General features: G+C 35.3%; 1 protein-coding gene across 9 annotated transcripts in view; it reads right to left on the bottom strand.

Annotated features, from left to right (window-relative positions):
• The window catches only part of Kdm3 (Lysine demethylase 3), a 238,756-nt gene that overhangs the window by 157,655 nt on the left and 67,449 nt on the right, over positions 1-13,652 (bottom strand). For 2 of the 9 annotated variants that reach the window (XM_035868232.2, XM_035868234.2), the window contains exon 1: positions 2,585-2,726. The exons of the other annotated variants lie outside the window; for them this stretch is intronic. In XM_035868232.2, coding sequence (XP_035724125.2) covers positions 2,585-2,611 — 27 coding nt within the window. In that variant the 5' untranslated portion in view covers positions 2,612-2,726. Of the gene's footprint in view, positions 1-2,584; positions 2,727-13,652 lie in introns of those variants that run through there. 9 annotated transcript variants of the gene reach the window in all.

The raw sequence follows: 13,652 nt of genomic DNA, 5'->3' as shown, positions 1-13,652 counted from the left end.
TATTTGGTTTTACGATGGGATCAAATGAATACTATGTCATTCATTTTATCGTATATTCATTTATAAAATTAACGATATTGTTAATTTATATATATGATTATATTAGTAGTATAGTATAACTGTATTCAACTTATTTATATTTATAAATAATATTTGATAATGTTCGCCTGTACTAATACAAATATAAGACAATATATACTATTTTATATAATAACTTTCGCAATATATAATTTTGTTTTTATACACACGTAAAAATTGACGAAAAAATTACGAAAGTTTATCTATAAAAGAATAATATAAGAAAATATTTCGACGATCAGCTCGAAGGAAAAACACGTGTCACGAACTACGGCTAATTTTAATAAATTTAATGATTAAAAAATATTTCTAGTACTTTTATATCTTATCTTCGAAAAAAGTATTATCTTATCGATACTTCCGTCATCTCCTCATGTATATATAAATATATTTATAAGTACACACATACTTGTTTCGATTTCGTAATATATTCAACTTACGATCTCAAATTCTCTCGGGAACGTAAATAATTATACTAAAGAAACAGTATATTTAAAGAGCGTAATCCATGACTGTGTCCCGATAATGCTAATTCAAGAAAGATGTCATAATATACATAAGTAGATAAATATACATATTTGTGTAAATAACAAAATATCTTTCCCCTTCTCTCTCTCTCTCTCTCTCTCTCTCTCTCTCTTTCTCTGTCTTTATAAGCTTATATAACAAGATCTCGAATATGCGAGTAAGAGGAAATAATTGAAGATAACGAACGATACGATTAAATCGTAGAAATTCGAGAAACGAATGAATCGAATATATATTTACATTGAGGGATTGAAAAAAGAAACGAAAGGGAAAAAAATAAAATTATAAAAATTAAATAAAAATTATATGAAAAATAAAATCGCATTAGTACGCAAGTAACTAAACTAAAATAATAGTCGTAGGATAGATAAAAAAAAAGGGGAAAGAGAGAAAGAGAGAGAGAGAGAGAGAGAGAGAGAGAGAAAGAATCGAAGAGAATTCGCGTTAGTCGTCGTCCCATGTATTTTATTGCAAATTGAGGTTAAAGTCTCTGGCACATGGCCAGGCATTTCACCTAGGCCGTCGCATTCCAACATATACTACATGAGCACGCACATTACATACGCGTCTTATGTATTCTTTCTCTCTCTCTCTCTCTCTTATGAACACATACATACAACACCCTGGCATAGCAAAGTCTCTCTCTCTCTTTCTATGTACACATATGCATTAGATGTATATGTGTATATGTTATAAAGCAGCCGAGTACCAAACACGACGTCGAGACGTCGACCCATCCTCCCTCTTCTCTACCTCATCGTCGTCGTCTTCGTCGTCGTCGTCGTCGTCGTCGTCGTCGTCGTCGTCGTCGTCGTCGTCGTCGTCGTCGTCGTCGTCGTCGTCGTCGTCGTCGTCGTCGTCGTCGTCGTCGTCGTCGTCGTCGTCGTCGTCGTCGTCGTCGTCGTCGTCGTCGTCGTCGTCGTCGTCGTCGTCGTCGTCGTCGTCGTCGTCGTCGTCGTCGTCGTCGTCGTCGCCATATCATATACGCGCGTGCGAAGGAGTCGTCGCGTTCACATCAACGCGTACACACCGGGGAAGTCCATGAAATAAATAGTTCGTAGCCCCTTCGGCCATACTGTGCGCACCCTCGCAATACTGTAACTTTAAATCAACGGGGTCTCTACTCTTCTCCTCTGTCCTCCCCCCTTCATTCCGTCCAGCTCCTCTACTTTTACCACCGAAAGAGAATCTCCCTCGTGATTTTGTGGAACGACAAGTGCATGTATATATTTCTCCTTTGTACATACATACATGCGAATCGGTCTTTCTTTTCTTTTCTCTTCTTTTCTTTTCTTTTCTTGTCTTGTCTCGTCTTTTTATATACGCGTGTGAGCGGAGTTTCGACAAAGAGGAAACTCGTAGAAGTATATTATAACAGAACGCGAAATGAGAAATCTTTTGTGCGTAATTATTACACACTTTGGGTTGTTTTTTAAAGTTACACACACGCGCGCGCACACACACACACATACACGACGATACGCGACAGACACAACACACACATACCTTGAAAGATCATTATGAACTTATGAGAAGAGATGATAACGAGGAACACTATCATAACTGAGTATACCGGGAAACTCTTCCTGTTGTGACTTTGATGAACATTTTTCATCTACTTTGAGTTAAAATCCTAAGTTAGATTATATATAGGTTATATATACATACGCATACACGCGCAAAAACACAATATCATATATATATATATATATATATATATGTATATATATATATTGGCACGTAACACAGCACACAAAAAACATTCGATGCGAATTTTACGCGACAAATCTCTCACAGATGATCTCATATAATGTCATTAACGTTCCATTTGTTTTACTCTAAACGAATAAATGGTAAAACGCGTTTTTATGCCGTTGCGACGGATATAGGCAAGTTATATATATGTATATATATATATATATATATATATAAACACATGTATATGTGTGCCTTCTTATATATATACATATGTATGTACCATGTGGAGAGCTCCTTTTTCCGGCATATGCTAATCTAATTAATGGTTACATGGAAACCCACACGCGGTTGTGTACACCAACTTCCCTCCCTGCCACCATCACTCACTCTTCTTCTCTTCACACTACCGCACAATCCATATATACGCAAAATACGTGTATATTATACCATAGCCAGAGAAGGAGAGAGAGTGGAAAGAGAGAGAGAGAGAGAGAGAGAGAGCCACACGAAGCGCCGTGATGCTCACATGAACAACACGATGATCACACACACACATGTATTATACACAACACAACTCTGATAAAGTGCGTATCTATGTAACCCGTTAAAAGTCCCTCTCAATGGCGTAACACACACTCGTTCCTCCCTCCTCCTCTTCCCCTCTCCCATCCCTCCTTATTTCTCTTTCTTCTTGGAAATGAAACACGAACTCTTCCTTCTTCGGTCCGATAATTTAGTGACAATATTATTCCAATTATTATACCCTATTCTCGCTCCCCTCTTCTCTCCATCGTCATTCATTCTCTCTTCTCTTTTTTAACACACACACACAGACACATTCTTCTTCGAAAGATGATACTTAACTACTACTGGTCACATACATCCATTATATTATATATGTAGATACGAACAAGAGTCACTTAACTTCGATGAATCGCATGGCAATCAACGGATTCCATTCCGTTAAAGGCCCGTAAATATTATAATAATTCTTCTTTTTTTTTTTTTTGTTTTTTGCGTTTCTTGTATTTAAACGTTTATGACAACGTCATGCAATTTATACACAAATATATATATATATATATATATATATATATGTGTTTTTAGTTTTTAAAAAACTCTTTATAAGTTGAAGCTGACGATAAAGTGTACAATCACTTTAAACACAACTTTAATTTGTTTTAAGTTTAATGTTTGATATAGAAAACGACGATGGACAAACAAATTTATAAACAATACATATGTGTACAATCCACTAGTGTGTAATGTTATTTTCTTCTGGTAAAAAGTGCGTATCTACGTAATGTGAAATCCAACCACCAATGGCGTAACTAACTACGCTTCTTCTTCTTGGAAATGAATATCAAAAACTCTTCCGTTCCGATAATTCTCCATCGATGATAATATTATTATTATTTTTCTCAATTATCTTCTTTTTCTTCTCTTTATAAAAACTATATTTTCTTTCTCTCTTCCTTTGAAAAGTGATATTTTAATCGATCACCCATCCGTCACGTAGACACGACAAGAGAGAGAGAGGGAGAGAGAGAGAGAGTTAAACTTAACTTCGACGATCGTGTATATATCGTTAATCGACGTATTACCCTAACCGCTATACTTCAAAATCGACAATAATTTTGTTTCACCTTATATCTAAATCTTTTTATTAGAAAACGTAACGTAATATTAAAGTTATACTCAACAGACGTCCTTTTTAATATTTATGCGACTTCATGACTCGGCTTTGTTAAAAATTTTAATAATTCATATTTGTTAATTCGTATCGAAGGATTAATGTTGAATTCACAATAATATAAATTCGAGTATATGAATTAATAACATAATTATTGAACCATCAACCAACAAAAATGTCTTCATCGTTAATGATTAGCGTACTAATTAATCGATATTTCTTTTCTTTTTTTTCGATTTAATGTTTCTAACGAAAGAAAAATAAATTTAATGTAAATGTATGATAACTACGCCATTGAGAATGGTCCTTTACGCACACACACATATACACACAGAGAGAAAGAGAGAGATCGCGTTATACGAGAGGTCGTAGTATTCGTAGTTGGAGAATTCGAAGAAAAGAGAAAAATATATACGGAAACAGGCACGTAAGGGTGAACGTTTGCGATAAAGGCCAGCCGGTGCCTCTTCAAAGGGTTAAACCCTGGATCGCTGCTCCGGCTTTGCTTGTTTACCGATTTTTACAGCCTCCTTTCCATCCTCAATCCTTTCGATCGTGTGTCCAACCGGTTCTTTGGATACACACGTACGTGGATACATATATACCTCTATATATATATATATATACTGTCGTTATCTACTTCTATATACTACCACAAACTGGTCCACCTCTACTTCTTCGAGTTTGACCCCTTTCAGCTTCTCCCTCTTTCCCCTCTCATTCTTTCTTCCTTGTTTTCTTATTTTTCACATTGATTTATCGATCGAGCGAAAGCTTGTTGTTTTTCTTTTACTTTCTTTCTCTTTTTTTCTTCTTCTTTTTTTTTTTTTAGGATAAGAGGAGGAAGTTGCTTGTTTGCGAGTGAAAATTTTGATAAGATTATTCTAGAACTAGTGAAGGAATTTCTTAAAGAAATTAATTCAAACTAATTTGTTTTTTTATTATAAAAAAGAAAAAAAAAATTATGTAATGTTAACGTTATGACATAACTTAAATAACTGCAGTAATACTAATATAAGTTATATTACAAGATTTAGATTGTATATTGGTACTAGTATAAATTATACTACAGGTTTCAGACTATAACAGTATTATATATAGCAATACTAGTACATGCTATCGTAATCTATAACTTATTGTACAATTTATACTATAATATGATTTAACTACAAATAGTATATCTACACGTTACATACACAAAGTATAAATTATAAATATAAACCATAAATAAAAATCAAATAATAGTTGATACTTAATGTACTTTATATATTTAACGAAAAATTATACGTCTTTACGTATGATTTCATTGAAATGAATTTTCATATATAATCTACGATTACTACATTAGAAATTTAATCAAACGGGTAGTCTAACTCTTCATCATTGTATACTTTGCTATTAAAATGATGAGTCAAATTTGTAATTTGAGGTCCAAGAGAAGTTAATATTCAAATATATGAAGTATTAATTTCGTAGCTAAAAAAAAAAAAGAGAAAAAAAAAGAGAAAAAGAAATTTAAATAATTACATGAAAATTAAAGCTCGTCATCAGAGAAGAAGCGATTAAATCCTCGGTTACGAATTAACTTAATTAATTTTATGACGATTTAAAAAAAAAAAGAAATTAAATAAAATTTATAAAACACATATACATATAGATATATATATATATATATATATATAAACATTTATATAGTTTTAACGCATAGTCATATTAACAAGAATAATTCTCTTTGCCGTGGTAAAAGTCTAGTTAATTTATTTAATATGCTAAAAGTTTAGCATATTAAATAAATTCGTGGGACGAACATTTGATCGAAAAAATATTCAAAGATTCACTTATATATATATACATATACATATACATATACATATACATATATATATATATATACATATATATATATACATATACATACATACATACACACGCGTGCGCACGCACGCATACGTATGTACGTGAATCCTTCTATCTTCTAATTCCATCGTGGCGAACGAGCTCGTGCTCGATTATATTTGGCACGTACATTATAATCTTTGCCGGTGCATAAGCCGCGCTAGGTATTACCATAAATTCGTTCCGTCGCGCGATTTTTCAGCTTATGAATAATTTCCGGTGGTTCGTCGGAGCGCGTAAACCTAGTCGGTAGTAAAGAAGACATCTAAGAGATGGAAAGAAGAAAGGGAGAGAGGTAGAGGAGGTTTAGTAATTGAAGGGGGGTTGCATTGCCGGCGGGGATCACAGGGGTAAGGTACAAGGGAAATAAGAGGAAAGGTATGTGCAGTGTTAAAATTAAATATAAGAGTGGAAACGTTGCTCATTCGTGGTTCAAAACGAGAGAACGAGAGTAATAGAAAAAGAGAGAGAAAGAGAGAGATACGATTGCTATCTCTTATACAGAAGAAGACTCGAAATAACCATCGGCTATTTTATTATTCAGTCTCTCATTGCGATGCCTGTCAAATTAGGCGAGAATGAACTGTGATATAACGAGGCAAACGTAGCACATTCTGCTTGAATATACATATCCTAATAGAGGGAGAGAGAGAGAGAGAGAGAGAGAAGTAGAAAGGAAAATGTTAATCGAATAAAATTTTCATCGAAGGAAAAAAAAAGAAAAAAAATAAGGAAGGAAAGGAGGAGGAAAAAAATAGGAAAAGAATTTTCGCGGAGGATTGGACGAATTTTAAATGTCAATATTTTCCCGCCAAGAAAAAAGAAAAAGGGAACAAATAACGGGAGAAAAAAAAATTGCAGAAAGGATCGAAGGGCGTGGAAGCGGTTATGGCGGAACGCGTATGTTACATCTCGTCAAATGAAATTCCTATCCGATCCCTCGTATATGGTCCTTCCCCTACATTTTCTCTCTCTCTCTCTCTCTTTACCATCCCTCCATAACACTTTTGATATCATAATATCAAGTAAGTAAAGAAACGTAGGGATAGATAAAAGGCGTAGATAAGTAAAAGTCGAGATATCTCTGATGGTAAGGTTTTTAGGAGTGTATCATATATATATATATATATATATATATATATATACATATGTGTGTAAGTGTTATAATATGAATCTCTCGTTTTGTATACTACAAAACTATAAAACCTCTTGTCAAAGTGTAAACGCGTGAGTGCAATGGCGCGGCCGCGTGCTCACACATACATATATATATACATACATATGCTTGCGTAAATAACGTATATACATATATACATAGATAGATACATAGGAAATACTAGTTCTATATATAAATCGTGTCTCCGTCGTGTTAGAGCCAACGTTGGCGTGTACACGCCAACGAAGCGGCAGATATTCCGATCGATCGTACCGGGTTATTCGACTGCCAGCGAGAATTCATTTTCCCCTTCCATTTCTTTTTCCATCTTTCTCTATCCTTCTACCTCTATATACTTCTCTCCCTCTCTCTCTCTCTATCTTTCTTTCTCACTCACTCCTCCTACACCTATCACCTATCACTCTTTTTCTTTCACTCTCGTCTTTCTTTCTTTCTTTCCATATAATAGAACATCGTTCTCCCTCCCTCTCTCTCTCTCTCTCTCTATCTCTCTCCCTGTCTGTGTATGCATGTGTGTCTCTTTCACTCTTATGCGTACTCATCGTCGTGTGACTCCCCTCGACTTTACCCCCATTGCATATACCCCTCCTACTCCTCTCTAATCCCCTCGGTGTTCGCTCACTCGCTCGCTCGCTCGTTCGCCCACCTGTCGTGACGATTCTCGTGCTCGTTAATCACATTACGTGCGCACGAGCGAGACGAGAAAGAAGAAGAAGAAAAAAGAAGAAAAAAAAAAAAAAATGAAAAAGAAGGGAGTAAAAGAGAACAGGATGAAAGACCAATGGAGAAAAAAAGATAAAAAAAAAAAAAAAGAAGGGAGAAAAAAATGTTCGAATGCGTGTACACGGACGATCCTACTAAATGTTTTTTCTCTCTCTCTCTCTCTCTCTTCTTTTTTCTTTCTTCTTTTTTCTTTCCTCTCGTTTTTTTCTCTCTCCTCTTTTTTTTTTTTTTTCTTTCTTCTTTCACGTTCTCCTAGTACGTAGTAACGTTCAAGGACACGGATTAAATACTGAAATTATCAATAATTAAGTCCCAGTATAATTATTTTCAATAATTATTTTCCCATACATTTATCCATTTCTAGAAACTAACAATTTATAAAAACTCAACTATTTGTTTGTGTGTGTGTGTGTATATATATATATATTCTATATTTATCAAATAGTAATAATGCATTAAGAAAATCTGACGATAAAATTTTAATGTAATACATTTCGATACGATAAACGTTTGAAATCGTTTACTTATTTTAACCACATCGTAAATTCAATGGATATTAATCACGTTATCATTTTCAATTTCAAAGTGCCATAGAGAGAGAGAGAGAGAGAGAGAGAGAGAAATAAATGATAAAGATTGAATGGTATTCGATGCAACTTTATATTTACGTCTTAGCCACTAGATCTGAATTAGAGTGACGCCATGAGTGAACACCGGATAAGAAATAGTGTTGTTATCGAGCTTGCTAAATCTTCTTTCCTCTTCCCCCCTCTATCACACCCCCTTTGTATGTATACACACTTTGATTACGTACACAGATACACACACACACACACACACGTATATAACACATATTGTTTACCATTGACCTCTATTACAAATACACACCTCTATTACTCCTATTTAACTATCTGTGTTATCAGTGATTTATTTTCAAACATTTTATCCTAGTACTTTGAATAGAGAGTACTCGTTGAGACTTTCGTTTCGAAAAAAAAAAAAAAAATCATTCTCGTATATATAAATATATTGTAGAAATATCATTTAAATTTACGAGTAAATAATAATGGTTGTATGTAAACGAGAGAGAGAGAAAGAGGGAGAGAGAGAGAGAGAGAGAGAGAGAGAGAGAGAGAGAGAGAGAGAATATAGAACTTACGTGAGAATAATGAGTTGATTATCATTTGAATATTTTAACGTCGACAATTTATCCATAAAGAAGACAAAAAGAACACGGCGGCAAATAGCGTACGTATAAACTACGTGGCTTTGTATCACTACCATCAACACCATTAACAACAAGAAGGATAAAGAAAAAAAACTTATAAAAATAAAAAGAAAAAAAAAAAAGAAAAAAAAAAAAAATAAAGACTTGAGATTTCACTGAATCCTTTTTCTTCATAAATATTTTTCGTTTCTTTTCCTCTTCTCAATTTCTTTCTTAGTTTCTTAATTTGTCCATTAGTCGTCACAAGACACACGACAACGGGTTTATTAGAGAACTTAGTATTAGAACGTCTTTCTTTTTTTTCTTTTCTTTTTCTTTTTCTTTTTTTTTCTTTCTTTTTTTTCTTTCTTTCTTTGCTTTATTCCCCTGGTCTCACGTCTTAAGGACTCCTTTAACGTTCCTCGTATATGCGGTTCGTGGCACACTACTATGGAAAGAAAAGAAAGAGAAAATGGAAATGAGAAAAAAGAAAAGAAAAAGAAAGAGAAAAACGAGTCTCTCATTAGCGACGGTACATCGTATTTTCTCATATATTTATATATATATATATATATTATCCTCTCTTTTCGTCCCACTTCCGCCCTCCACCTTCCCGCTTCTATATGTATGTATGTATAAGTAATAAGTGAATAAGTAGTTCGAATAAAAAAGCGAAGAAATTTATAATAACGAACGGACGCGAATACGACTATAACGATGACGAAGAAAACGAAGGAATGGAAGGCACCGGAATGGATATACATATAAAGAAAAAAGAAAAGTAGAAAAAAGAAAAAGAAGAAGAAAAAATGAAAGAAGGAAAAATTGAAGAAACGTGGCACGTTCCAACGACGTTATACTGTCGATTTGATCACATGACCAGTTTCAATCTGCTGTTACCATTACTGTTGCTATTGCCGTTGTCGACTAACTTCACAAGCTTTCAGATTTTTTCGGTTATCGAAAGCTCTCTCTCTCTCTCTCTCTCTCTCTCTTTCTCTAGCGATTTTCTTATTGCACGAGTGACGAAGTGTATTGTGTGTCCTTGAAGTATAATACTTTCTTCCTCTCTCACTCTCACCACATACATATATGTACATATACACATATATGTACTGTATATACTTGTCGCTCGAGTTAAACGAGCTCTCGTTTATACATACATATATATGTACATATATATGTATATATATATATATAAAACTTTTTTTCTTTCTTCATTCCTTCCTTTTTTCTTTTTCTTCCCTGGCACTTCTCTTCTTTATAACGGAAAAAAAAATTAAGATGGCCGTGTACGGGTGCGTTTCGTGAATTTTCGAGGTTAGTTATCGTCAGATAAACGGGATGATGATGAGGGGAAGGGGGGAGGGTGTGAGAGTCAAGAAGAGGTAAGAGGAAGGGAAAAGAAGGGAGGGGAACGTGTAAACTGGCGACGCTGAGTATGTGGGCGAACGACGAAGGGGAAGAGGAGGGAAGAGGAATAGGAGAACTCTTACCAAGAGGTAACTTTTATAACACCTAATGGAACATTGTAATTGAACGGAGATATACTCTGTTTAAATAATAAATAATTTTGTCGTATAGTTTATCAGCCTATACGTGTCCATATCTTTGTATATATGTGTACGACGTTTACGTGAGTAAATGGGTAGACATATTGTCGATTATACAAGTGAAATTAGATCGACGTTATACTAATCGAGTACGAATAATCATACTGACCTCTCATTTATATATACATATATATATGTATATATATATATATATATATATATATATATATATGAAAGAGATATTTTTCTGGAATCTTATTCCAGAAAAATAAAGAAAAAAAAAAAGAAAAGAAATACAATATAAAAAGTAAACGATTTACGTATTACGCCAGAATGCACCTAATGTGTATATATACGTGCCTGTGTGTACCTAAGAGTATTCCCCCCCACGTTTCTTCGTCAGGACAATCGAATGTAATGACGAATCCACGAGCGTAAATATTTCTTTCCTTTTCTTGTTTTGTTTTTCCTTTTTCCATGACGACTCGGCATGTGTGTTATATTCGCGTTTCAATTAAGAGCGACGAACTACGAAACGGACCGAGGATTTAGCGACGTGCCGAAGCGTAACGAAGAATAGAGCAGCCGTAGGGACCTCGGGGCTTGCACGATGAACATGTTGTGTGTGTGTGTGTGTGTGTGCGTGTGTGAGAGGGAGAGCGCAGCGGGCGAGACCAGTATTGGTTAGGAGGGTATAACTAACCGAGAAGAAGAAGAAGAAGAAAACGAAGAACTAGAAGAACAAGAAGAAGACGAAGAATCCCTTTCTGATGCTCACGACGCACGATTTATCGGACGATGATAACAAACGCGAACGAACGTAAGCGTTATAAAACGATAGGCTTACTAGAGAACGTACACCGAGGCGTATTAACTATACACCAAAGCCGATATATAACTACTACGGACGACGAAGAGCAGCCGCACTCAACGTAAAAGACGAAAAACCGCGTAAGAGGCACTGACGCGAACTGCGATACGCGCGGTCCGCAGTGCTGCCGTCTACTGGTACTTGCTAAGCTTCGTGGAATCGTTTCCCCCACCACGCCCACTCTATAGCCTGCGCGCCGCCTGCCGCTACGCTACGGTACGGTACCTTCCACTCCCCGCTACTTCCCTCCATACCCTACCGACCGACCGTCCGTCCGACGTTGCCGGGGTTGCGTATCCCCACTCCGACTACGCTTCGCTAATGCTTCTCTATCCTCTTTCCTTTCTCTCTCTCTCTCTCTCTATCTCTTTCTTGCTCGCTCGCTCGCTCTCACATTGTATCTATCTTTCTCGAGCTAACTCGATCTTTCTCTTTCTCTCTCTACATCTCTCTTTCCAGCCAACTGCAACGAGCAACCAGCCGCCTTCGGAAACAAGGAGCGTCACGCGAACGACGATAATATTGCAAACTCGGCTCGCTGATGCATACCCGATAAACTGTCGGAGCTTTCCCTCTCTGTCTCGGCCATCATCCTCCTCCTCCTCTCTCTCTCTCTCTCTCTTTCTCTCTCTCTCTCTCTTTATCTATCTATATCTATAGCTATCTCTATCTATCTCGTTTCTCCCACAGATTAGGGTACAAGCGTGTACGTCGAGTGCTACTGAACGACAACGACGCGCGAAAGAGCGTCAAATAAATTTGACCATAGAACGTCGGCTTCTCGATGCATTTGCATGCATCTGTATACGTCTCTGTTGGTGATGTGTGTTTGTGTGTGTGTCGATGTGCTTTAAAAGAGATATCGATAAAAATCTGCACCGTCGTACGTACTTACCACTTCGCCTACGATCGAAATAACAGAGTACACCCAGGAGAGTTATCGCGGTTTCTTCCCATTGGTTATAATTCTTTTAAGAAGAGAACAACGGGACCAATCGTTCGAAAAATAATAAAGATGGATAGATCATCGTCAATTGTGGCGACCTTGATTCTCCTTGACTTTCTTATTACTTTTTTGCTTCTCTTTTTTCTTTCCTTTTTTTTTTTTTCTTGATATACGTATATCTACTTAATACTTTTAATATAGTATTTATATGTAGTTATAACCTCTTTCTCTTTCTTTCTCTGCAATATAAGTTACATTATTATTAAGCTTCGTGCTACACGATCTTCTTTTTTTTTTCTTTTTTACGGACTATTATAATTAGATTTTATGATACGAAAGTAATTCAGGGGAAAAAAAAACTATAGACATCGCCAGACTAGCTGAATTAATTTTTCAAACGATCCGACGCCATAGGAATTTTTGATCGTGATCTATCTCTCTCTCTCTTTATTATGGTAGAATTTTGAAATGACTGAACGAGAAGAGTCTTGCTACTTTCACGAACGTGTTCGTTTTCTGTGTGTGTGCGTGTGTGTGTGTGTGTGTGACTCAGAAAGAGAGAGAGAGAGATTTTCAAGATTCGTTTTAAAGCCGATAGAAAGGAATGGCGCGTTTCCTTCTAACCTCCATTAATACACATATGCTAATATACGTATATACCTTACGTAAGTGTCTCGTGAAAGAAATTTTTCTAATATTTTTCTTTCTATTTTCTTTTTTCTTTTTTTCTTTTTTTCTGCTTTTTTCTCGCCGTAATTTATCTCACACTTTTTCATTCGACATTCTGATAAATGATAATCTCCATCATCGAATTTGAATCGACGAAACGTTTTGACGTCAATCGCGAATAAAAATATATTGTCGATTGGTTTGATCTTTGCAAACACACACACACACACACACACACACACACAAAAAGGAAATGATTAAAGTGAAAAAAAGGAATAATAATAATAATATTTGCATATTAATGTCCATGCAAAACTCGATTGACTAAACTTCTAAGAAAAAGAAAGAAAAAAAGAAAAGAAAAGAAAAGAAAAAGATAAAAAAGAAAACAAAAAGGGCGAACGAGAGAGCAATCGATTTAAAAACTCCAGATTATTTTTTTCTTTGATGTCGAACTAGAGATGAGGGTTGGGTACTTAAAGGGAATGATCTATTTAAATAAACTGATAATACATTGAACGAACGGAGGTCAATATTTGTGTAAAAATTCAATGAATAATACAATAAAAAACTTTTCTTGTATAATAAATGTTGTAGAGTAAACTTTTGTCAT

The sequence above is a fragment of the Vespa mandarinia genome, chromosome 24 (genome assembly GCF_050613455.1).
Source record: "Vespa mandarinia isolate Hongniang chromosome 24, ASM5061345v1, whole genome shotgun sequence".
Lineage (NCBI taxonomy): Eukaryota > Metazoa > Arthropoda > Insecta > Hymenoptera > Vespidae > Vespa > Vespa mandarinia.
Note: the sequence above shows the minus strand (reverse complement) of the source record. Positions and strands in the feature narration are given on the sequence as shown.